The following is a 23,839-nucleotide window of genomic DNA, read 5'->3' as shown; positions in this document are numbered from 1 at the left end:
TGACCTGCATCACAGAATGGGGTACATTCAACAAATATCTTTACAGCTCTTTTGTTTACACAGTCTTAGAGAGCTGCTTTTTTATGAAAACATGCCTATGTGCATGTCTGTAATAGAATACAACTTCAACTTCAGCCATGTCTGCCCATATTTAATTTTGCCTCAAGCTGCCATGAACGTCCATGAGCCTAGTCATAGTTCACTGACTGCCAATATGGGAATGTTAATAAATCTTAATTATGACATAACCTTGCTAAATGCAGTGTATCACATTGTACCAATCTACTTGTTAACAGAGTTTTATTATTAATTTTTCTGATGTTACTAGAGGAATCAAATTGCAGTAGCATGATAATATGTCAGGTAAGCTCTGAGAAGCATTTTAAAAGGAGATATAGGTGATAACAAACGCAGGTTGAATGAGTTGGGGATTTTTGTACCATAGAAAATATTGTAGGTAATAAAACAGTATAGCTTAGAGTTCTGAAGTGAATTCAAAACGCAACCCAAATTGGCTTCTGAAAGAAAAACAGTATGATAATCATAAAGTAAGACAGTATCAGCATTATTTGGAAATAAAATACACCATTAGTGTAGCTAAAAATTTAAATAATCAGTATCTTCTCTTAACATATAATGATTATGGTTATATGTCTGACTTTCCGACATAAATCTTATTTTTGGTTTAAAGGACTAGCCTGATTATGCTCTTAGTCACCTGTATGCCCCAAGCAGGTATTCATTATTTTGATTGAAATAACCCTTATGCCGTGGCTGAATTTTTTCTGAGACTAATTCATACACAACTTTCACCTAAAACTGTGTCACTCCGAGAAGAAGATTACACTGTTGAAAACATCTGCAATAATTTCAATCTAAAATCAGTGGTTACTCAGCAGCCTAAAATTCCTGTGGTTTTAAACTTGCCGCACTCCTGAATGGCTTATGAGGCTGCCAATGAAAATGACTTGCCTTCCAGTCTAAGTCTATTTTATTGCTCCTCAAAGTTGTAAGATTTTAGTGTTTTAACATTTTCTTGTTTATAATTTAAATAAAAGCTCACTGAGTTCTCAAAATCTGTATATTAATAACAAAGGGTCACATATTCTATCCAGTGCATTGGTAATCATAGAATCATGGGGCTAGAAGGGACCTCAAGAGTCATCTAGTCTAACCCCCCAAGAGTAGAAGCCACCTTCCCCAGGCCACTGAGTAATAAGGCAGTTTCCACAGCTGTTTGGGAAAGTTAACAATGTCAGTAAAAGGAGGGGCATATGTAATGCCATCTTCTGTGTGAGACGAGATCCCTGGGGTGCAACCTGGAGCTGGGGTTCCGCTGTGCCCTCTTAACTCTCCAGCCTGACTCTCCACAGTCTCTTGCCGTGCTTTGCTAGTGACAAGCAGCAAACCCCTCCACGTGCTGTTATCACTCAGTACAACAGCATGTGGAGCCCCATGCCCTGCTAAATTGCATGAATGCTCCCTGAACCACTCATGAATCATGCAGTAAAAGACACCAGCAAATCATAGAATCATAGAATATCAGGGTTGGAAGGGACCTCAGGAGGTCATCTAGTCCAACCCCCTGCTCAAAGCAGGACCAGTCCTCAACTAAATCTTCCAAGCTCCCAACCTTGCACCCCAGAACTGTACCATCTTGCCCTGGTCAGAAGCCTGACCAGTGTATATTCATTTCAGCAGATCATGACCTTTCATATGATTATCTTACATGGCATATTTCATATGAAATATCATACCCATATATAAATGATGGATATGGGCATTACAAGGCGATACTTTGAGGCACAGCGTGTCACTATATGATACTTGAAAATTATCTGAAAACTTTTTACAAAGGCAATGACTTTCTTGATGTGTTGGCTGTGTATTGTTTCCTATGATGGACAGTGCTTGGTATTTTCTGGGAGATCTATTTATAACCGAATTTAAAAATCTGCCAAGAATAATTTAGGGGACAGAATATTCATCCAAAGTTATCAAATCATTTTATGCAATTTAGATCATACAGCTTCAAAGTAAAGTTAACCTCTATGAGCAGAGAGAGAAACAGGCTAATTAAAAATACTTTAATTTTGGAAACACACCACCAGTAAATCACATTTTAGGGTTTGATTTTTTTTATTTGGTAATCCATCTTTGTAAATGCATTAAGTGTTTATTTCTAACAGTCATTTGAAATTGACTCTCTTTGAAGGGAGTGTTCCCCCGTAAAGGTTTTAAAAAAGTCTGATTTCATCCTTCTATATTTTCTTCTAAAAATGACTATTGCTCTTTTGCTTGTCTGTAAGCTTTCAGTTCTTACAGCTGTTAAGCTGTTTATATCACATTACTCAAATAATACCTATAGTAAACCATTAAGACGCCACAGCACTGAGAGAGCCTGTATTGTGTAATATCACAGTTTGTTAAAGATTTGAATCCTGCATCTGACAGCATTATACTCTAAGCTAAACTATCTGAACACTGATCTTACTAATGGAACCCATAACATTACAATGTTTACCTCAAGACAAGAAAAAATTGAAATGTTGGAAATAGCCCCCACACAGATATTTGGCCTTATTGTAAGCATAGGTGCTAGCCATATTCATGATTAGGACAGTACATCTTTGTTGTCAAAATACATTTCATTGGCCCATCCATTTCTCCCAGAATTCCTTGTCTTGTAACCAACAAGAAGCATCCCAAGCTCATTGTTATCCATCCCCTTTTCCTATACTTGCACGCATGCATGTCTAGCATTTTGGGCAGACCTGTCTCCTACAGTTTCTGACAACTCTGTCAGCTTATCAGAGTTTCTTTCTCATTCTCTAATTTTCCATGCCTATAATTGTAGGTGGAACACAAACTAGATATGAATATGCTGCTTAGTTCAAGGTGGACTTTTATTTTCTGAGCAAGTTAATCATGTTATTGATAAGACTTGTAATTAACATTAGTATTACAATTTATAGGAGCAGCAAATTTGTGGCCATTCAATAGCCACTTCACATTCTTGGGTAATCTATGCAGTTTTAGTGTAACACTAATTTCCTCATATGTTAGTAATTTGTGTTACAAGTTTCTGACAAGATACAGATTTTTTTCCCCTGAAACTATCTATAATGAGGTGCTAGTACTATGTATCCTGATTGGAATATCTAGTTTTAAAGGGACAAGGCTGGTACAATATATATAAAATTAGATTAACTTACCGTAGTTTAAGTTTATGGGAATGTTTATGCACGTTATGTTGTCTTTCTGTCTACTCCAATGTTTGCTTTCAGTAAGAACATACAAATATGCAAAAGTCCTCTTCTCTTTTTGCGACTGTAGTGTAACACAGGTCCCCGGGTTTCTTATTTATTTCAGTAATGTAAGCGCCAGAAAAACATCAATTGACCAAAAAGCAAGGCCAGCCTTTCAGCTGCAAACTCTTTGTTTTGTTTGTAGAATGTGAGAATTTGAGATTTAGGATAATTCAATTCCAGCACATCTGATGGTGTGTATGCACAAGGAGACAGAGATAAGGTTGTACAGATAAACACAGCTTTGGCATTTGTCCACTTTAGAGTGCTTAACTGTGAACCCTTAACATAGGTGTGATGGATTTGGAGTTGCCTGTAATTTATTACTACTGTATCTTGACCAAGTTACTATTTTTTACTGTATTTGCCTATATTGGGTAATGTCATTAGCAGACACAAGGCCTAAAACTGAAGGGGGTGCACTCAGAGACTGAGGAAGGGGTCAAAGGTTCAGCTAGTCCTGAATCCTGACAATAGGTTATTCCTCCAGAAACTGAGTTATTCGAATATTAAAAATTGGTTGTAGTTAAAGCTGCTAACTGTTGTTCAAAAATTGAGATGCAAGTGGTGGGCGTGTTTATAAAGCAATTTATGAAGATTCATCACTGATAAATAATGGTATTTGTGAAACAGAAGCCATGCATATCTGCCAATAATTCTTTTTTTATGACTTGATGGCAGAAATGGGGTGAGGAGCTGGCTTTGGTACAGGAGCAGAGCGATTTGTTAGTGCACACCTGCTCACTAAGGATGTTCTGTAGTGTCAAAGCCTGCAAGATTGATGTAAGTTTACCTGAAGCTGCAACTCCTTTAATTATTCACATTTTCCACTTGTAGCTACATGATGTTCATGCAGCTCTATTTATAGCTTTCACTATGATGGGATTAAAAAGCAAAGGAAAAACACTAAAGAAACATCCATTCTTTTATTTTTATTTGTGCTTCTTTACTGTGTAGTTATTACTGGCAGAAAAAAATCACATGTATACTCTTTCCTAAAAGACAGCTCTAGCTAAAAGGTATATTCATTTTTAAAATAGGTTGCTAGACAGTAAACAAGGAAAAAGTCATTACACAGCTAGAGCCTTCTTTAAAACAGCTCTTGTTGAGCAAGTTACATCTCTCCTGTTTTGATAATAGCGCTGTATTTTCTGTATAGCAAAAGGAAGAATATATGAATGGAATTTATCAACTGGGGATCCGGAGCGCCCTGGGTGGGCCACGAGCAGGTTTCAGGGGGTCTGCCAAAATAAACCGGAGAGCAGGGCCAGCATTAGACTCGCTGGGGCCCAGGGCATTTGCTCTGCCACTTAGCTTCACAGGGCCTCCTATGGCGTGGGGCCCTGGGCAATTGCTCTGCTTTGCTGCCCCCTAATGCCGGCCCGGGCTTTTAAACTACTGAAAAACAGTTGTTATGGCACAGGTGGGCTATGGAATTTTTATAGCATGTTGTGGGGGGAAGGAAGGGGCTCAGAAAGGAAAAGGTTGAGAACCCCTAGGATACGTGACATCGATTTATTAGGGCTAAGGAACAAAACATACACAGCCAACAAAACATGGATAGTGAAAGCTGTCAAACCTATCGGTAGCCCTAGGCATGGGTAGAGACCAGAAAAGTTCTTGTTACTTTGATTTCAGTTAATTTTGCTGAAAAGTAGGTGATTAGGCAACAAAAACATTTCAGAAAAGTCTTCCTTCCCCTTACTCCTCCCCCTCCATTTTCTGTTTCATTAAATTTTTAGGCGCATTGATCCTGGTTCAGTACCTTACTGAACTGATTTTTTAAAAGCGTTTGCAATCTATTCTTATTCTGTTGTAATCATGGGAGTTGTGCCAATAGTGTAGGTCCATAATATGTTCATTATTTAAATTTTCATTACTCTGAATGTTTGTTGGTTTATTACATAAATATACGAAGTCATATGTTTTTCTCCTGAATGAGACTTTAGTACTGTATTTCTATATTGAGAAGAGTCTCAGAATGATCTCACTGTGAAAGTAACATAGGAGTTACAGTGAATCCTGTCAGGAAGATGAAATTGACAGTGTCACCAGTGCTGTGTATTATTACACAAATAGAACAGAAATTACTGACATGATTTTAACCTCAACAGCTGTAACTAAATGAGATTAAGTACATGGGGAAAGTGCTATGTGTAACCTGAAAAGCACATGCTTTGAGTTTTCTCTGAGAAACTAGGTTGAGTGTTTCCAGAAAGTAGTGTATAGGAAGCACATTTAACTCACATTGTGATATGTCTTTTTTCCTTCTAAATATGTGTTTGGGCTCAGGCAGCTGTAGTGTTAAGGTGTTAAAATTCCTTGCTGGAATTTATATATCTATACTTCACTGCAATTTTGTGTGTTTGTCATGGATAAAGAGAGTGTGTCTATTGTCACAAAAAATTAACAATAATATTGAAGTGGGAGCAGCACAGCAGTGTGAGAAGCAGCCTGTGACTCTAGGCTAAACAAAGGATTGAAAAACAAGGTCTTCTGCATTCTATTCTAAATTCTAATACCAATTCCCTCCTAAGTCACGTAACCTGTCTGCTTTGCTTTTCCAGTCTGTGAAACTGAAGCCTCTACTCAAAGAAATGACCAAACTCTCTCCTCCCTAAAACCTCATGAGACTATTCAGTTTCTCCTCTCCCCAATGTATACCTTTCATATCGTGTTCTGCAGGTCCCCAAATCATTGATATGCTTGCTAGTAACCAGCCCCAACAGTATCCTTGCAGAAAATGGTTTTCCTGGGATGAAGAAGTGTAAAAATCCCAGTAGCCACTATGGGCTCAGTCAACTTTGTTGAAATGAAGTTGTGGAGAAACTGACTATTGGGCAGATCATTAGTGAAAAGGTTCCAGGAGAGATCATACCATTCCACCAAATGTTAAGAAGCCTACAGAGGGCCAGGTGGAACCTAGAAATAGAGGTGATGGAACACTTACCCAACGGAGTTGGCTTCTTATGTTTCTGGGCCTGTTGTAATTTTTGAGAGACAGAAATAATCAATTTTTGCTTATTTCATCACTGCTCAACCTTTTTTGCAGAGTGCTGTGCTAAGTGATTGCAAGGGCCTCAGAACATGGTTTGGTATTAATTTATAGTAATTTGTAGTGTCTAGGCACAATAGAAAACACTAAAGCAAAGCAGCAGCCTTACCCTGTTCTGTCTGCAAGAAAAAAGGTCAGTTCTCTAACTTGATGTGTTTTCTTTTACATCACGCCATATCAGGCCTAAGTAATACATGGAACTAGAGAATTTTTGGAATCCTTATCCAAGTGACCTGGAGCCTCCTGTCAGCATCTGAGTCCTGTTCTAGCTCTCATTCACTCAATGAACAGCACTAATTCTGAGGTTTCCTTACGATTTCAAGCTTATCTAAGATGTCCTTGATTAATTTGCAAAGTGATGTAAACAAAATATCTAGAAAGTCTCTGACTAAATATGTTTACAGATGGGCACTGTTCATTACTTCTGTGGGTTTATGGTAGCCATTCATTCATGTTATTGCAAATTAAATATTGGCATGGGTGGGGGTATAGCTTGTTCAGGAAGGACAGGCAGGATAAAAAGGGAGGCGGTGTTGCATTATACAGCAACAATATACACTTATTCTGAGGCCCAGAGGGTAAGAGGCAGACCAATTGAAAGTCTCTGGGTAAAGATAAAAGGGGTAAAAATGGGGGAGACATCATGGTATGGGTCTACTATAGACTGCCAAATCAGGAAGAGAAGGTGGAGGAGGCATTTCTAGACCAAATAACAGAAATATCCAAACACAGGACCTTGAAGTAATGGGGGATTTTAAATACCAAAACATATTTTGGAAAAATAATCTGGCAAAACACACTATTTCCAAAAAGTGCTTGGAATGTATTGGAGCAACTTTTTGTTTCAGAAAGTGGAGGAAGTAAACAGGGGAGCAGCTATTTTAGACTTGATTCTGAGCAATAGGGAAAAATTGGTTGTGACTCTGAAAATGGAAGGCAATTTGGGTGAAAATGATCATGAAATAATAGATTTCATAATTCTAAGGAAAAAAAGAGAGAACAGTAGAATAAGGACAATGGACTTCAAAAAAGCCAGACTTTAACAGACTCAAAGAACTGGTAGATAAGGTCCCATGGGAAGAAAATCTTAGGGATAAGGAGTTCAGGAAAGTTGGCAGTTTCTCAAGGAGACAATAATAAAGGCACAACTACAAAATATCCTGATGCAAAGGAAAGAAAGGAACAGTAGTAAGAGGCCAATATGGCTCCATCAGGAACTCTTTAATGACCTGACAATCAAAATGGAATCTGACAAGAAGTGGAAACATGAACAAATTGCTAAGGATCTGCACAAAAGAATTGCAGAAGCATGTAGAGACAAAATCAGAAAGGCTAAGGCACAAAGTGAGTTACACTTAGCAAGGGACATAAAAGGCAATAAAAAGCGGCCCTTTAAATACATTGGGAGCAAGAGAAAGATTAAGGAAAGTGTAAGGCCTCCACTTAACAGAGAAGGAAGCTAATAAATGTAGACATCAAGAAAGTTGAGGTGTTTAATGCATATTTCACTTCAGGCTTCGCTACAAAGGTTAATGTTGCTTAGATACTCAACGCAATATTACCCATAAGGGGGAAGGATTGCAAGCCAAAATAGGAAAAGAACAGGTTAAAGAATATTTAGATAAGTTAGATGTATTCAAGTCGGCAGGGCCTTTTAAAAGTCATCCTAAGGTATATGAGGAACTAGATGAAATAATCTCAGAACCCATTAGCAATTACTTTGAGAACTCATGGAGAAGAGGTGAGGAGACTGGAGAAGGGCAAACATAGTACCTATCTTTAAAAAGAGAAACAAAGAGGACACTGGGAATTACAGACCGGTCAGCTAACTTTTGAAACCTGGAAAGATACTGGAACAAATTGTTAAACAATCAGTTTGTAAGCACCTGAAAGATAATAGGGTTGTAAGGAATAGCCAACATGGATTTGTCAAGAACAAATTGTATGAAACCAACCTAATTTCCTTCTTTGATAGTGTTCCTGGCATAGTGGATAGGGAGGGACCAGTAGATGTGATATATCATGATTTTTAATAAGGCTTTTGATTCAGTCCTACATGACTTTTTCATAAACTAACCAGGAAAATTTGGTTTAGATTAAATTACTATAAAGTGGGTGCAGAGCTGGTTGAAAGACTGTACTCCGAGTAGTTATCAATGATTCATTATCAAACTGGGAAGGTGTATTTAGTGGGATCCTTCAGGGGGTCAGTCCTGGTTCCAATATTTCAGTTAATTCCATATTTTAATTAATGACTCGGATAATACTGCTGAAAAAGATCTGGGGGCTATTGTAGATCACAAACTGAATATGAGTCAACATTGTAATGCAGTTGCATAAAAAGCAAGCCATTATTTTGGGGTATGTTAATAGGACACGGGAGGTAATTATCCTACTTTACTTAGCACTGGTCAGGCCTCAGCTGGAGTACTTTGTCCAATTCTGGGTGCCACACTTTAGGAAAGATGTGGACAAATTGGGGAGAGGAGAGCAACAAAATGGATAAAAGGTTTAGAAAACCTGATCTGTGAGGAAAGGTTAAAAAAAGTGGGCATGTTTAGTCTTGAGAAAAGAAAATTTAGGGGACACCAGAAAACAGTATTCAAATAGTTTATAAAGAGGATGGTAATCAAGTGTTTTCCAGGTGCACCGAAGATAGGACAAAAAGCAATGGGCTTAATCTGCAACAAGGGAGATTTAGGTTAGGTATTTGGCTTTCTAACTACACCTCTACCCTGATATAACGCGACCCGATATAACACACATTTGGATATAATGCGGTAAAGCAGTGTCCCGGGGGCAGAGGGGGCGGGGCTGCGCGCTCCGATGGATCAAAGCAAGTTCGATATAACGTGGTTTCACCTATAATGCGGTAAGATTTTTTTGGCTCCCGAGGACAGCGTTCTATCGTTGTTTCTGGGTTCAACTAATCATCTATTCACATTAAAAAAAAAAAAAGCAATTCCTATTCTCCTGATGCTGTAGACAGAAAGACTGACTGCTCCTTAAGGGAAAAAAATATTACTCTCCCCTCACAACAATCCAGAACTAAGCATTCTATATGCAGCTAAGAATCTGAGTATATCTTTAAACTCAGATCCCGTCCTCACCTACCAGCCAGAGTGAGAGATTTAAAAAACAAACAAACAAACAAACAAAAAAAGGAGCAAGTCTGGTGACAACTTGCATCCATGATGCATGAGCATTATGTCATTATGCCAGTCCGTGAGAGAGGAAGAGCAAATTACCATTAACAAAGCAGTGGAGACAGACAACTACACAAAATGTTCACAAATGCAGAAAGTAAACTTAAAAAAAGAAGACATTGTTTTTCTCTGGCCTTTCAGTTACAGTCCTCAAGCATTATTGGCAATAATAATGAGTAAAGAAATATCAGACAGAAATGTGATTTTGTTTTAAATTGATTGTGTCCCTTTCATCATGGTACCTTAGAATTTTTGTATGGCATATATAGGTAGCTTGTAATCTTTTATCTCTGTGCTGTCATCTCTATAGAAAGGTCACAAGATCAAGCTGTCTGACCTGTTCAACTCCTTTGCTTGCAGCATAGTGGTGTCCTTGGCCACATAAGTGTTAGGTGTTTGTGGGTGTGCGGGGGGGATGGGGGCAGGACAGTAATATAATGCTTGTGAGAGAGAGGTCAAACCACAATCTTAACCTTAGCTTTTCTCCAAAATAAGTAGATGCAATTGATCTTGTCCACATTTCTTCTTGACATCTGTGTTCTCTTCCCAAAGGAAAAAGTTTCTGAGATGGATTAAATTGTGCACAAAGATCTATTCAGTATAATTCTTCACTAAATAAATACCATTTATGACAGGATTTGCTTCAGTAATCGTTTGTTCAGCACGCTTTTTCTGTGAACAGTTAAAAACAAAAAACAAAAAAACCTTTCAAGTGCAGTTGTCCCAGGCATGTTCCTTTAAGTTGGTGCTTTGTATTTTTTGACATCCACTCAAAATGCAGACAGTTGGGGATTTAGAAAGGTTGCTGTATTGTACTGAATCTCAGATATTCCATAAAGTCCATGTTGCATTACTGATATCAGTTATTTTTCACAAGCTTTTAAGACTTCAGTTTGTGAATAGAATATAGGAGTTACATTAATGACAGGATTTTGAGTTAGAGCAGCAATGCATGTCATCCATGCCTTCCAGACTTTACCTTTAGAGAGATTAATGATTGGCTTTGTTAGAAAATATAGCAGCTAATTTGCCAGTGTTTACTTAAAAGATTTGTTTATCCAGCTCATTAAACCTTCAGGAAATAAATGTATTAACTAGATATATTTAATGGTACACAGTAGCCTTAGCAACTTTCCAGCCTAAAGAGGAGTGACTAGGGGAGAAAGTTTGAGGTATATTTTAATTTTGCTCCAAAAATATGACAATTAATATTTTGATTAGTGAAAGAAAATTCTTACATCCTTAAATCTGTTAGTCTTGAAGGTGCCACCAGACTTCTCGTTGTTTTTTTGCTTCCTGATAAAGGAGAAAAGCCATCCATCTTCTTTATGACAGAATGCCCTAAATGTGCTCTGCTCTTTCTGTGATAACATTCATTAAAGACATATTCATAAAAACTAGCCATGTCCATATCACCCATTCGTCACACTGAGACGACATCTCACTTCAGATTGATTGTGTTGACAGAGGAAGGAGGCAGTAGTTGTGCCTGGAGAGGAGAATTCAGTATATAAGGTTCAAAAGGGGAACAAAATAGTAAAATAAGGTTCAGGAAAATAAGTACAATATTTTTGTGGGCTTAGTATTTTTTTAATGTATAGCAAAAAGCCCTTTGTGTGTGTTAAATCATTTATATTTGGAAGTGGGAATGACATTAGACATATAATGTTAGCAGCACACAAAAAGTTCTGTCTCTTTTAATGACCAAATTATTTTCATGTAAAACACTAGTAAATTTAGGAGACAAAGTTTTTAATGTAGAATAGTGGCTTACCTAGTCTGTGCAATTGAGTTTTTTACTAGAAGGTTGCTGCGTTTTTATAAAAAATTAAAATGTAGGGAGGAGAGCACCATTATTCAGGGCCAAGATTTCCAAAAGTGACTGGTGATTTTTTGGGTGCCTCAATTTTTAGATGCCCATCTTTTGAGACTTCTTCTAAGGGCTCAGTTTTCAGAGAGTGGGTGTTTTGCACTTTCTGATAAACAGGCTCCCTTAAGATGTCTCCAGACAGACACCAAATATGGAGGCAACCAAAATCACTTGTCACTTTTGAAAATCTCAGCCCAAATGTCAAATATTTTCATGCAGGATTAAAATTCCTCACAATGGAATGTTGTCAAGTTTACAAACAGTTTTCATTAACTGCATTAGCAATCATTTTTTAAACAAAAAACACACATTTGAAATTACACCAGTCCTACAAAACACAACCCCAATACACTTCTGTGAGCATGCATGTTCAAGTAGTAGTCATGAACCTGCACACCGCTCTCTTCTTTACTGCCTCTCTAGCTCTGCCCTCCCTATGCATCTCTGATCACTTCTTGGGAAGTGTCACTGCCTTGAATTTTACAACAGCTCTGCTCTCAGAAGGACATAGGTCCTTTAAAATTACAACATATGTGTGTCTGCTAGCACCAAGCTGTCAGACATAGTTGGGAAGTGCTCTCTGTGTGTCCGCTCATGTGCTCATGATCCAGAACTCAGTTGCTAATGTATATCACATTTTTGGCATGCCAGCCTTAGCAGTAAATTTTTCATATGGAGTGGTGTGAATGTGGAGAATGGTGTAAATATTCCTTTGCAGTAATATTTTGTTTTAGAACTAAGTGGGAACAATTTTACTATCTCTGGAGCACCAATCATTTAGCATCTTCATTCATATTTTGACTTCCATAGTGATGAACTGTATATTTATGCATAATGTAAAAGTATTAAAATGGGAGGCCAGTATCTAAAAGAGAAATCAAAAGCCTTTCAGAAACATCAAATATTGGAAAAGGAGTGGAGAAGGGAATATCCAGGTCTGAATCAGTATAATTCCAAGCTCTTGTTGTGTAAGTGCAAAAAACAGAACACAACAGAACAAACAAACAAAACTGTACTTAACTGGAAAGGTTGTGAAGCTTATATGTATAGTGACTGAAAAAAAACTATGGTTAACCTGTAAGGACAACAAAATGCAAAGCAGAGGATAAATAAGGTTTGAAGGGAGGTTCATGGCGGGAGGGATAGCTCAGTGGCTAGAGCATTGGCCTCCTAAACCCAGGGTTGAGTTCAATTCTTGATGGGGCCACTTAGAGGGGAGGGCAAAATCAGTACTTGGAGCAGAATTCTGTTAAGAGTAAAATAAAAAGCAGGCAGCATTATGTACCTTAAATGTAAACAAACTTGTTTGTCTTAGCGCTTGGCTGAACAAGAAGTAGGACTGAGTGGACTTGTAGGTGCTAAAGTTTTACATTGTTTTGTTTTTTTGAGTGCAGTTATGTAACAGATCTACATTTGTAAGTGGCACTTTCACGATAAAGAGATTGCACTGTAGTACTTGTATGAGGTGAATTGAAAAATGCTATTTCTTTTGTTTATCATTTTACAGTGCATATATTTGTAATAAAAATAATATAAAGTGAGCACTGCACTTTGTATTCTGTGTTGTAATTGAAATCAATATATTTGAAAATGTAGAAAAACAGTCAAAAATATGTAATAAATTTCAATTAGTATTCTATTGTTTAACAGTGAAATTAATAGCGATTAATTTTTTTAATCGCGATTAATTTTTTTGAGTTAATGGCCTGAGTTAACTGCGATTAATCGACAGTCCTAAATATTTTTTTTTAAATTTAAAGTGTTATGACAGTGTTGTCATTATTATTACTTAAGTAATGCAGGATAATAATAGGAACATAGGAATTGCTATACTGGATCAGATCAATGGTCCATATAGTCCAGTACCCTGTGGCCAGTATCAAATGCTTAATTGGAAGGTGTGAGAAACCCTGTGGTTGGCAATGATGGAATAACTTGCCAATAAGAGAAGTTTCTTCCTAACATCTGTAAACTAATAGTTGGCTTATACCCTCCCTGAACTATGAGAGTAAATATTCCTTAGAACTGTTGTTTAAAGCTTTTCTAATACAACTGTGAATATATAAAAGTTAAGTTACAAATACTTGATAACTAATACCCTGCATTCCATTTATAATCCTGGATTTTCATTGAAATTACATTACAGAACACCAGACGGGGGGGGGGGGAGGGTAGAATGTCATTTTAAATTGCTCAGACTTTCACACATGAAAGTCATACAGTTTTGCTAATCATTGTCCTGGACCTAGCTGGGTACTTTGTGAAGTGCTTGGTTCTGATTGCCCTGACATTTTATTAATTGTTTGCTAAATGTGCCACTTTGGCACAGGAAAAAAGTGAGCACATAACGATCTTCCTAGCAGATTCCCTTACTGTCATTTATAAGGCTTTACATCACTCTGGGAATGTAGAGGCCTTAAAACTTTTACAGATTTTTATGCTCCTGGGGGAATTGACTGAGAATGGGAACAGTTAACTAACAATTGAATAATTAATAATGTTACTATGCAGAGAGGTTGCTACATTTCTGCCTCAGAAAATCAGATCAATTAACCTAGATAATTCCTCTCCTTCCTTGACTTTTTTGTTTTAACAGGGACAAGTGTAGACTGTGTAGTATGTGTAGACTGTATGTCCTCCCACAATTCTCTGTTTTACTTGGAGGTGGAGGTGCTCAGATGCCTTTTTAAACTTGCGAAGGCATCCTACTTTTATCTCCCTTCACACACAAGTATTGCTGAAATTTTCCTAGCAGTTGTGAAAAATATGCCAAGAATCCCAGTTGCAGGGGATATAATTCATGATAGAATTAGGCTGGAACTGTCTCCCTACAGAAAAATAAGAAGTTGTAAACATGTCAGAATTTAGTTGAAGTTCTCATCTCCATACAAATAAACTGAGCCTTTTAAAATGTGAGCAAATCTGTGTAATATCAATAGGCCTTGGAACCTATATTCTGAGCCATAGAATTGGTGCAGTTTTGCAAACTTTGCTTAAATCAGAAGGCCTGCATTAGTTTTGCCACTTCCTCAGATTTTCCTGGAAAATATTAGTAAACAGAAACTTTTTTACCAAGTCACCTGTAAAATGAAAAATTAGTAATTACATGGACTAATAATACATCATATAAAAGAGCACATCTCGTTGTCAAAGAACTTGACATACAAGTTGAGAAGTACGATCCTGCATGAATACCCTTGTTGGAAGTAGGGAGGCTGTGATTTTATCCATGGCCACAGCAGGATGCTTGCTAGAGCTGTCATTAGAACTCAGGAGTTCTTAGCTCCCAACCTGTGCTCATTAAGCCCCTCAGTCAAGAAAGCATTTAAGCACAGTGACTTTAAGGGGACTTAAGCGTGTGCTTAAATGTTAAGTGCTTTTCCCGAAAAAGGATGACTTCTTGAATAGACCAAGTCTTTCTTTTTAAACATCAAAGAAATTGAAGTAAGTAGTCCTGTCTAAGTGAAATATTCTACCTTATGTTCCACCCTAAACTTGGTAGGGTCGTAATGAATTGCTATCCGTCCCAGAGAGATCTAGAACTGATACATCCAGTGCTGGTTGTATTTATGTCATGTCTTGTGCGCTGTCATAAGATGCAGGTTAGGGTAATTCTACACACTCGTGTATTTGTCCCATTTATGAGACTGAAGGTCAGGTGAAACAAATCAACTTGTCCTTTTGCTATGCTCAAGAAACCATGTATTCTTATTAACTGCTTTGGTCATAATTGCAACACCCTTGCTTTCAAAACATACATAGCCCTGATGTTATCACTTCTGAAATAATGTTTGTCATAGGATCACTTTTGGTTACACATTTCTTCATTCTGCTTTGATAATTTGCAACTGGTGATGGGAATGTTTTAAAATATAAAATAAGCTAAGTTCAGTAATGTCATGTCATTTACTTCAGCCAGCATGCTGTCCTCTGAGCTGCAGCCATTTTTGGATTGAATTCAAAGTAAGACTAAGACAAATCCATTTTGTGTGCAGTCAAGCACGAAATAATGTTGAGATTTCCTGTTTTCCAGTAGACAGATTAGCATATAGTTTTTTCAAAAATACCAGGCAACACAAAGTTCAAATTCAGTAACTTTGTTTCACTGGACTCTTTCAATCTGGGAAGTAATAGCTTTTAGCAACTGTAACCATGACACAGATGGCATTGATTTTTGGACCAGCTGAAAGTTCATGCATCATGTAAATAGATGTTACTTGACTTGCTTTCCATTGTGTATCTACATTTAAGAGCGTTTTGGTTTACAGTATGCCAACAATTTTACTGAAATACCTTTACTGTATAAGTAATTAAATTCATCTATTAAAATAACCCTATAGCTTCAGTTGGTTATGGTATTTTTTTGCTTCCTGTCTTAAACAGTTGTATAATGTAACTTTGCTGCCACTTTACATTCCCGAGGTGGCTGCATTTCAGTGGTGGATAAAATGAATCCCTATATAATTTGTCTGTAAAGTCTCTTGGATGTCTCTTGAATTAACTAAATGGTTACTAAAAATTGAAGATATTTTTTCAACCATAGTTTCACTGGTCTAACTGATTTTGATAACTTTCACATCTGGGTTTTTGCTTGTTTTTCAATCATTGGTCAGAAATCGACATTGAACGTTGCGTCCGTGAGTCAGTCAACCTTTTTTGCTGGACCCCTAAGAGTGCGACATACAGGCAACATGCACAGCCTCCAAAGCAAGCCAGTGACTGCAACGGCTCAAGAAGTTCAATGTCCTGCTTCACAGCAGATTATCAGGATGCACCTAAAAGTGACCTGGTGAGTGTTTTAGGATTATGCTTTCCTGTCTGTTATAGAAAAAGATGTAGTGTTAAGGGTAATGCTACAAAAACGTTATTAAGAAAATCACATCTCTGTTATTATATTGTAATTCAGGTTTGGCTTCTTTTAGTGCAATACTTTATTATTATTCATTACTAAACATGTATATTGTTGGCTCCTAAAGACCTCAAATAGGTTGGGGAGTCATTGTGTACACACATAATAAGTGACAGTCCCTGCCCCTAAGAATTTGTGGTCTAAAACACAGACTCTTTAAATTTACAGTAATGTTTTAAAATGCCTTAGATCTTTCTAAAATAGGTTTTCTGGAAAAGGTGTGTTATGAAGGTCTTATGTTCATCATACAAGACGGGCAATATTACAACTTGTGAGTTAGTGAAACTAGAAATGAGTTGCACTGATTATCCTAATCAACTGACAATAATGCTTTTATACCTTTGCTATGTGATTTTTCCCACCCCAATCGTGGCTTTTAGTTTCAAAGTCCTCACGTACCTGCTGCCTATATTTCTATGTACTTCATGTCCTACATAATGAGTAAGACCTCGTGACCTTCCCTACAAGGCAACCAAATGTAATTCCAGCACATTTTACAAATATGATAATGCAGAAGTTGCACAATTTCACTTCAAGCAGAGTTAGGAGTAGAGTCTGAGGTCTCCAATACAGAAGACCTAAGTCTCTTCTACACAGCCTGCTCTTGTGCCAGATCTGTGGGGCTGGCTGTCCTGCCTGCAACCACTGTTCCAAACACCTGGAACTGTTGAAGGTTGAGGGGTGTGTTTTGTTTTGAGGAACAGTTTATTGCAGTGAATGAAAGAACAGTTCCTTGAGGGAGGCAGTGCCTTCGTCCCCACCTGTATATGTTGAACCTTCTGATTTTTGCTCTGGTTTTGATATCAGTGTGATCTTTTAATTTTTGTTTCAATTCCATTTTGATCCTAAAGCTGCTGTAAGGAATGTGCCAGTAAAATTATTTTATCTTGTGCCAGGACCACCTCCTACCCCATCTCCACTCTTTTGGCTCCGTAAAGCATTTTATTTCCATAACTGTGTATTATCAAGGGCCTGGCTGCAGGACTATGAGCAAGCTCTTGCTACTGAAGAAGAATAGTGAAGGGAGTAAAGTTTCCTTGAGAGGGTCAGGAAAATTTGCACTAATGCAAGAAAGGCTGTGGTCACTTCTGATTGCTTTTTCCATCTGGCATGTCACATTACAGTTGTTGTTCAAATCTTGTAAGTGAGCAGATCTTGGGTAATAGTATGTGAATGAGTCCCTGTGTTTTCTGTTACCAATGACATTTTTTCACAACAAATAGATCTGTACTCTGTAGCAATTTTGCTTGGCAAAAATAATTTCCAGATGTCCCCTTGTAGCTTCTTTTACTCTAGCCTAATAGTTATTTCATTGTCAAATAGGCTACCTTAGATTAAGGACATTGGGGTATTTTAAACTTTCCTTTCTCAGCAAATGCTCAAATCTCCTGTTGAGTTTTGCAAAAGATTTTAAAATAATTTGTATGTGTGTCCCATCTTGAATCCGAATGTTTGCAGAGCTGGCATTGCAATGGCAAGAGAGATGCTTACACAAAGTGCATTATTATTCAGTAAATTATGTTAGGCCATTAGAATTGCTTCCATCTGTTCCTTCTTAACCATTCAGAAATCAAGGCAATGAAGTGTGTGGCTTAAATGTACCTTGCTATGGCAAATAGGCTTTTCACCCTCCTTATCCTCTGACAAGCACAAATATTTCAATATTTTTGTTTTACATTGTAATGCAAAAATTAAGGATGGGACTTCTGTAATCTCTTTACAAAAGTGAAAAGCAAAATATAAAATTAAAGAGGAGCTACACATTGGCTTAGCCCTTGTGGACTATAATCTTTCACAGTAATATCTTAACTTAAAAACAGACGCTCCAGCTGCTTATTTCTCATTATAGTTATTAAGGCTACAGTTGGGATTAGGATACAAATACCAGTAGGCTTACAGTTTCTTCAAGCTGTTTTTTCCCTAGGCCTGGCAGCACTACTTTAAAAGACAACATTTCTGAATTTTGTTCAGTCCTCTACTCTGAGATGGAAGAGTGCTTAGCATATCATAGTCGTGGGACCTGCTTCAAGTTGAAGAATTCATCCCCTGCTCAGGTCATGAAGTATTTGGCTGTGGAGTCACATCAGTGTGTTTTGGGCACTTGCTTGTAATATATATGAGCTCCTCAGTATGGTATCTCTTTATTTCTGAAATATCAAGATGGCCGTGTTAGTGGTCCTCACTTGAGCTAGCAGGATTTTAAAGACAGGGACTTTATCCATTTAACTTCAATATTTTATGTTCCATTAAGGTAAAAGGGTGCTGAGAAACATGGAAAAATTAACTTCCAGGAGGAGTTATTTCACGTTATAAGACATCTACCTTTTACTCAAACTGAAACTCCAAGAAGAAACATGATGGCACTGTACTTCAACAGAACTGAACAATTTAGAAAAACTGCTGATTTATAGATAAGCTTACAGCTGAAACAGAGGAAAGAATTCACTAGGGTTCTGTTTCCAAATGGATATGTAATTGTGTCAGGGAGATGTACAAGGCCAAGGGACCTTCTGACACAGCATGTGCTCTTCCAGATCAGTTATAATATCCTGGACTGAATAGTCTTGAAGACATTCAAGGCCCAACAGTCTTAAAACACTACATACTCAAATGTCCAGGACTCAGTAATGTGCAAATAAGCTGTGTCCCCTTTCCCTATTCTGCTAGACACAATCTCTTTTTTGCTCTCTGTTCAGTAACCACAACTGGTTGCTTCCCAAGAATAAAGGATGTAGAGACTGGCACCTCCAAAGGAAATGTTGTCCTAACAGTCCTTTTCTCTTTTCTGAGATGGCAATGATCTGACACCTTTTATTTTTGAGAAGGTTTTATTTTGAATTTTTTCACTTCAAGTGTCTGCTGTTCACTGGCAGAGCTATATTTTCATGCAGGGCTTTGTCCAGTATGTTTATCCATACTGTACATAGTTATGATCATTTCAGTATTTTCACATCAGTGTAATTGTTATAATAAAAATGTTCCTGTAGCACATCTGTTTCCAATCTGAGGAGGTGCAGCCACCTTCCCCTTTCCTTATGGATAGATGCGGGTGGGGGATGTCTTGAAACTTATGGAAGAGTGTCCTGACAATTTTTTTTTGGCCTGTCTTAGGAAAGGAGACTGTAAGTGATTGGCTTGTTTAGTCTAGCAAAAAGAAGGCTGCGAGGAGATATGATTGTTCTCTTTTAATGCATTAGGGAGGGTAAATACCAGGAAAGATGAAGGACAAATGGATATAAACTGGCCATGAACAATTTTCTAACCTTCAGTGGGGTGAAGTTCTGGAACAGTCTCCCAATAGCTGGTGTGAGGGCAAAATACATAATTTAGTTTTGAGAGAGAGTGGGAAAATTTACGAGTTTGCTTGTATGACGAGGTTGCCTGTGATAATAGAGGGCAGAGGTCAACAACCGTGGAAGCTCACTTCTCGTTTGTCTTAAAAGCTCATGCTTCAGAACTTCAGCTGGCCACCTGCAGGAGTCAGGAAGGGATTCCCTGCTCCAATAAATTCTGTTTATCTCCTTCTGAAGCATTAGGGATGGCCATGGCTGGAGATGAGACAGTATATGAGAGGGGCTCTGAGCTGGTACTGAGTATTCTTTCTCAGGCACTTGTCTGGCTGGTTCTTGCTCACGTGCTCAGGAACTAATTGATGGCTCTATGGGGGTCAGGAAGGAATTTCCCTGCACATCAGATTTGCAATGAGCTTGGGAGTTTTTCGCCTTCCCCTGCAGTGTATGTATGATTGTATGTCACTTGCCAGGATGATCTGGGTATATCTCACTTAATCACTGGTGTTGAAAGCCTTAACAACTCACCCTTTTGGACGTCTAACTTCAATATCGGCATTCTAGCCCTCCAACAAAACCTGTTTTCTGGTCACTGTTACATTTGCGAGGCGAGTGTCAGGGGTGGCAATGTCCTCCATGCATGTTCCACAATGATGAAGTGGTGCTGAGAACTCCCCAATCATTTCTTCCCAAAGTTAACTCTTCTTTCCATGCCTCTCAGGAGATTATTCTTCCCTCATTCTGTCCCAGGCCACAGCATCCGACCGAGAAGCTGTGACACAACTTGGGCATCGGAGGAGCACTGAAGAATTGCACTAAACATACAGAATCCACGAGAAGGTCAGGCACACTGTTTGTCTCCTTTCATCCAAAGTGTCAAGGGCTCGGAGCTTCCAAGCTATCCATTGCTATGTGGCTCAGACTATGCATCATGGGGGCCTATCAGGTATCAAGCATCCCTGTTCCAGAAGAAATCAAGGCACATTCCACGAGATCTGTAGAAACCTCATGGGATTAAGAAGCAAGTGCTTCCGCACTGAGATATGCAGAGCACCCATGGGCATTGACTAACACCTGTATCAGACACTATAAAGTGGAGTTCCTGTATTTTGCAGAGACGTTCTTTGACAGGAAGGTGCTACAGGTGGTGGTGGCCCAGTATTGCCTTTTGACAAACCTTAGTGGGCGGGATTCCTTTTCTAGCTCATTCTATTTACTTTTTCCTTATCCCTCTCTACTTCTGTTTCACTGCTTGCTACTTCCCAGACATAACAGAGCTGTGGCAGACGCTGGGCTGCAGAATGGAAAAATTTTTACCAGATAATTTTCTTTTTGCTAGCAGCATCTCCCACAATTCTACCTAGCCTGGATGGCTCTGTAGCCAAGGGGTCAGCTTTTTATTTGGACAGTTACTATGCAGACAATTCCCTGCTGTACATAGTTAATAAGTTGGCATTTGATGATGATGTAAATATATTTCTACAAGTTTCACCCGGTTTTGGAATGACTCATCTGGTGACAAAGGAGACATGGCCAGCACACACTGTGCTGTGCTGCAGCTTTGATTGCTTCTGGAAACTACAGTGTGTTGGGGAGCAGCCCAGAAATAACAGAATTGTGGGAGATGCTGATAGCAGAATGGAAATTATTGCGTAAGGAATTTTCCATTCTCTGTTTTACAGCCGGGGGAAGCTGAGGCATAAAGCTTGTAACTTGCTCAAGGCCACAGAGAACACTATTGTTAGGGTCATGACCGGATATTGGGACTACTTGATTCCTCATCCAGTGCTTAAACCACTGAACCACATTTGTTGTTGAATTATTATTTGTATTATCGTAGCATCTAGCATACATTATTTGTATTACCCAGACATTGACCAGAACTCTCTTCTGCTAGGTGTTGTACAAACACAGAACAAAAAGGGTCCCGGCTCCAGAGAGCTTACAATCGAAGTATAAGATAAGAGACAACAGATGGATACAGACACACCTGAGAATACAAGAAAACAGTGAGTCATTGTTAGTCAGCGTGATAGGCAGTAATCAAAGCACACTTGCAGTCTCTCTGTTGTCAAGCTTGTTATAGGCATCATGACAAAGCAGAGCGTTGAGGGATTTTAAGGAGATGATGAGGTAGCTTTCTGGATAGTTACAGGAGTTCTCCCCGAGCGTGATGGGCAGTGGGGAAAAGCCAGAAGGTGCTTGTTTGAAAATGTAACAAGTGGAAGATGGAGGCTGGCATCATTGGCCAATTGAAGGCAGTAGTTGGCCTCTCAGTGGTGAATGAGAGATGATAGGTAAGGTAGAGATAGGTGAGCATTGAAGAGCCTTGAAATTGAAGCCAAGTTGTGTGTGTTTGATGCAAAAGAGAAGGGGAAGCCAGTGGAGGGATGTGAATAGGTTATAAAACCAAGGAGACCCGAAAGTAAGAGAAGAGTAGGCATGCATGAAATAGTCGGGTAAGACATTTTTCTTAACCTCAAGAAAAGTTCCACCGTCTGAGCCAAAATACTGGCCTTATCAGAAAAACCTTTTTGATGTTGCTCCACAATTCCTTTCACACCCCTAAAGGATTCTGGATTATACTAGATTTATATTGGAACTCCCTTATTTTTATATAATTCTTTTCATGCCATAAGCTGTATTTCCCCTGTAGACCAAAGCCAGCAGTAGATTCATCCAATCCACCAGTGCCAAGGAGTTAAGCAAATGTTTATGGTATGTAACACAAAAGAAAAAAAAATTGTAGTTTCAGCTGCTTTCCCTTTTGTTGTTTTTATTTTTCCTTCTCCCTCTTAACACATGATGTATTTTATGTGGAGTGCTTCAGTATGATGGCTGCATCCCTTCTGAAACTGAAGAGAAATCAGGCTTTCCAGGTACTACGGCAGCATACTAGTTTAGTTAGAATTTACAGGTAAAGACTTATGAATATACTCGGTTGTTTTAATGATTACGAGGATATGAATAACGTGGGCAATTGTACTATGAGGGAGCTATTCAATATGAAGGTGTAGTCTATAAACATGTTCATTTTTATGCACTGTACTTTTTTTTGGCAGACTTCCAGTCATGCATATGTGAAAGTCAGTGTATCTAGTGATCATAAGAGGCACCTGGGGAGTTTAGATTCCTAAAACCAATGTAGTCTATGTCACCGGCCAGCAGGAGTTATGTTAGTCTTCAAATAAAGTTTCTAAAAGGTCTTTGAGTTCTTTAGATTGTTCTCTTAATCCTAGGGCCGTCTTTCCTTCGACTTCCTCACCCACCTCTCGTAATAAGGTCGGTGCCAGGGAAAATTTGCTGCCATTGCCTGTAATGGGGCCAGATTCTAATCTTCAGTGTACAGCACAATCAGTAGTGGATTTCAGAAAATCCAGTGTACTTACTTCCAAATCTAGCTCTTACAAGCAAATTTTTCAAGACCCCTCCTAACTGTCTTCCCACTCCCTGAAACAAGCACACTACTTCTGTAGTATGCTTGTTTCTCCACTAACGTGGTCTCCAGTTTCAGATGGGTTACATTTATCTTTTGAGGTTGGATGTTTAGGAGTGGGAACAGATGGAAAATGGTGGCCTTGATGGAAAAACCATCGACTTTACGATGAGGGTATTTTTACGACTTTTTAAAATTTCAGTGTTTAATTCTAAACACTGGCTGTCTCCTCATGTATTTGTATTTTTCTTTAAGCTGCTTGACTTTGTCTCTTGAGTGCTTTTTATTGACTATCCAAATATTTGCACAGTATATATCAGAATGTTACAGTACTTGGGTTACAAATAAAATTAAAAGTGTTTGCCCCTGGGTAAGTATTTTTCTCCCCAAACTATCAGCTGGTAAAATTAAACCTGTTTTTACCCTTAGCATTACTTAACTTTCTTCTTCTTACTGACATTTAATTGCAGCTGCATTAAAAGCCTCAGAAACCTACCTCCTCCTTAGACTTCCCAAATATGTAGCTTAATCTTTTACTCTTTCAGCCATAAAACATGTCTCTACTGAGATATAATCTCAAGAAGGAAAGAGAAATGTGTCCCGCTTCAATAGGATGCAATGCGGCCTCAGATGGAGTATCTACCATGCTGACTTTCAGCTTAGCTACAGCTTAGCCTTTTAGTGTTAGTGTAGTTTAGTTATTTTATTAGTTTGATAGGTCTTTTATTTGACTTTTTCCCATTCATTGTTGTCATTGCTGTCGTA

At 38.3% G+C, this 23,839-nt stretch overlaps 1 protein-coding gene across 27 annotated transcripts in view; it reads left to right on the top strand.

Annotated features, from left to right (window-relative positions):
- The window catches only part of TBCK (TBC1 domain containing kinase), a 240,907-nt gene that overhangs the window by 103,555 nt on the left and 113,513 nt on the right, over positions 1 to 23,839 (top strand). For 24 of the 27 annotated variants that reach the window (XR_010601746.1, XR_010601753.1, XR_010601752.1 and 21 more), the window contains one exon: positions 16,053 to 16,228. Coding sequence is in view for 3 of the 27 variants with exons in the window: in XM_065597661.1 (XP_065453733.1) it covers positions 16,053 to 16,228 (176 nt within the window). In the remaining 24 variants the exon portion in view is untranslated. Of the gene's footprint in view, positions 1 to 16,052; positions 16,229 to 20,388; positions 20,479 to 21,535; positions 22,518 to 23,839 lie in introns of all 27 variants that reach the window. The other 3 variants (XR_010601763.1, XR_010601760.1, XM_065597662.1) reach the window with 3 other exon arrangements.

Source organism: Chrysemys picta, chromosome 5 (assembly GCF_011386835.1).
Source record: "Chrysemys picta bellii isolate R12L10 chromosome 5, ASM1138683v2, whole genome shotgun sequence".
In the NCBI taxonomy this organism is placed as follows: Eukaryota; Metazoa; Chordata; order Testudines; family Emydidae; genus Chrysemys; species Chrysemys picta.
The sequence above is the reverse complement of the archived record's forward strand: the minus strand, read 5'-3'. Positions and strand labels throughout refer to the sequence as shown.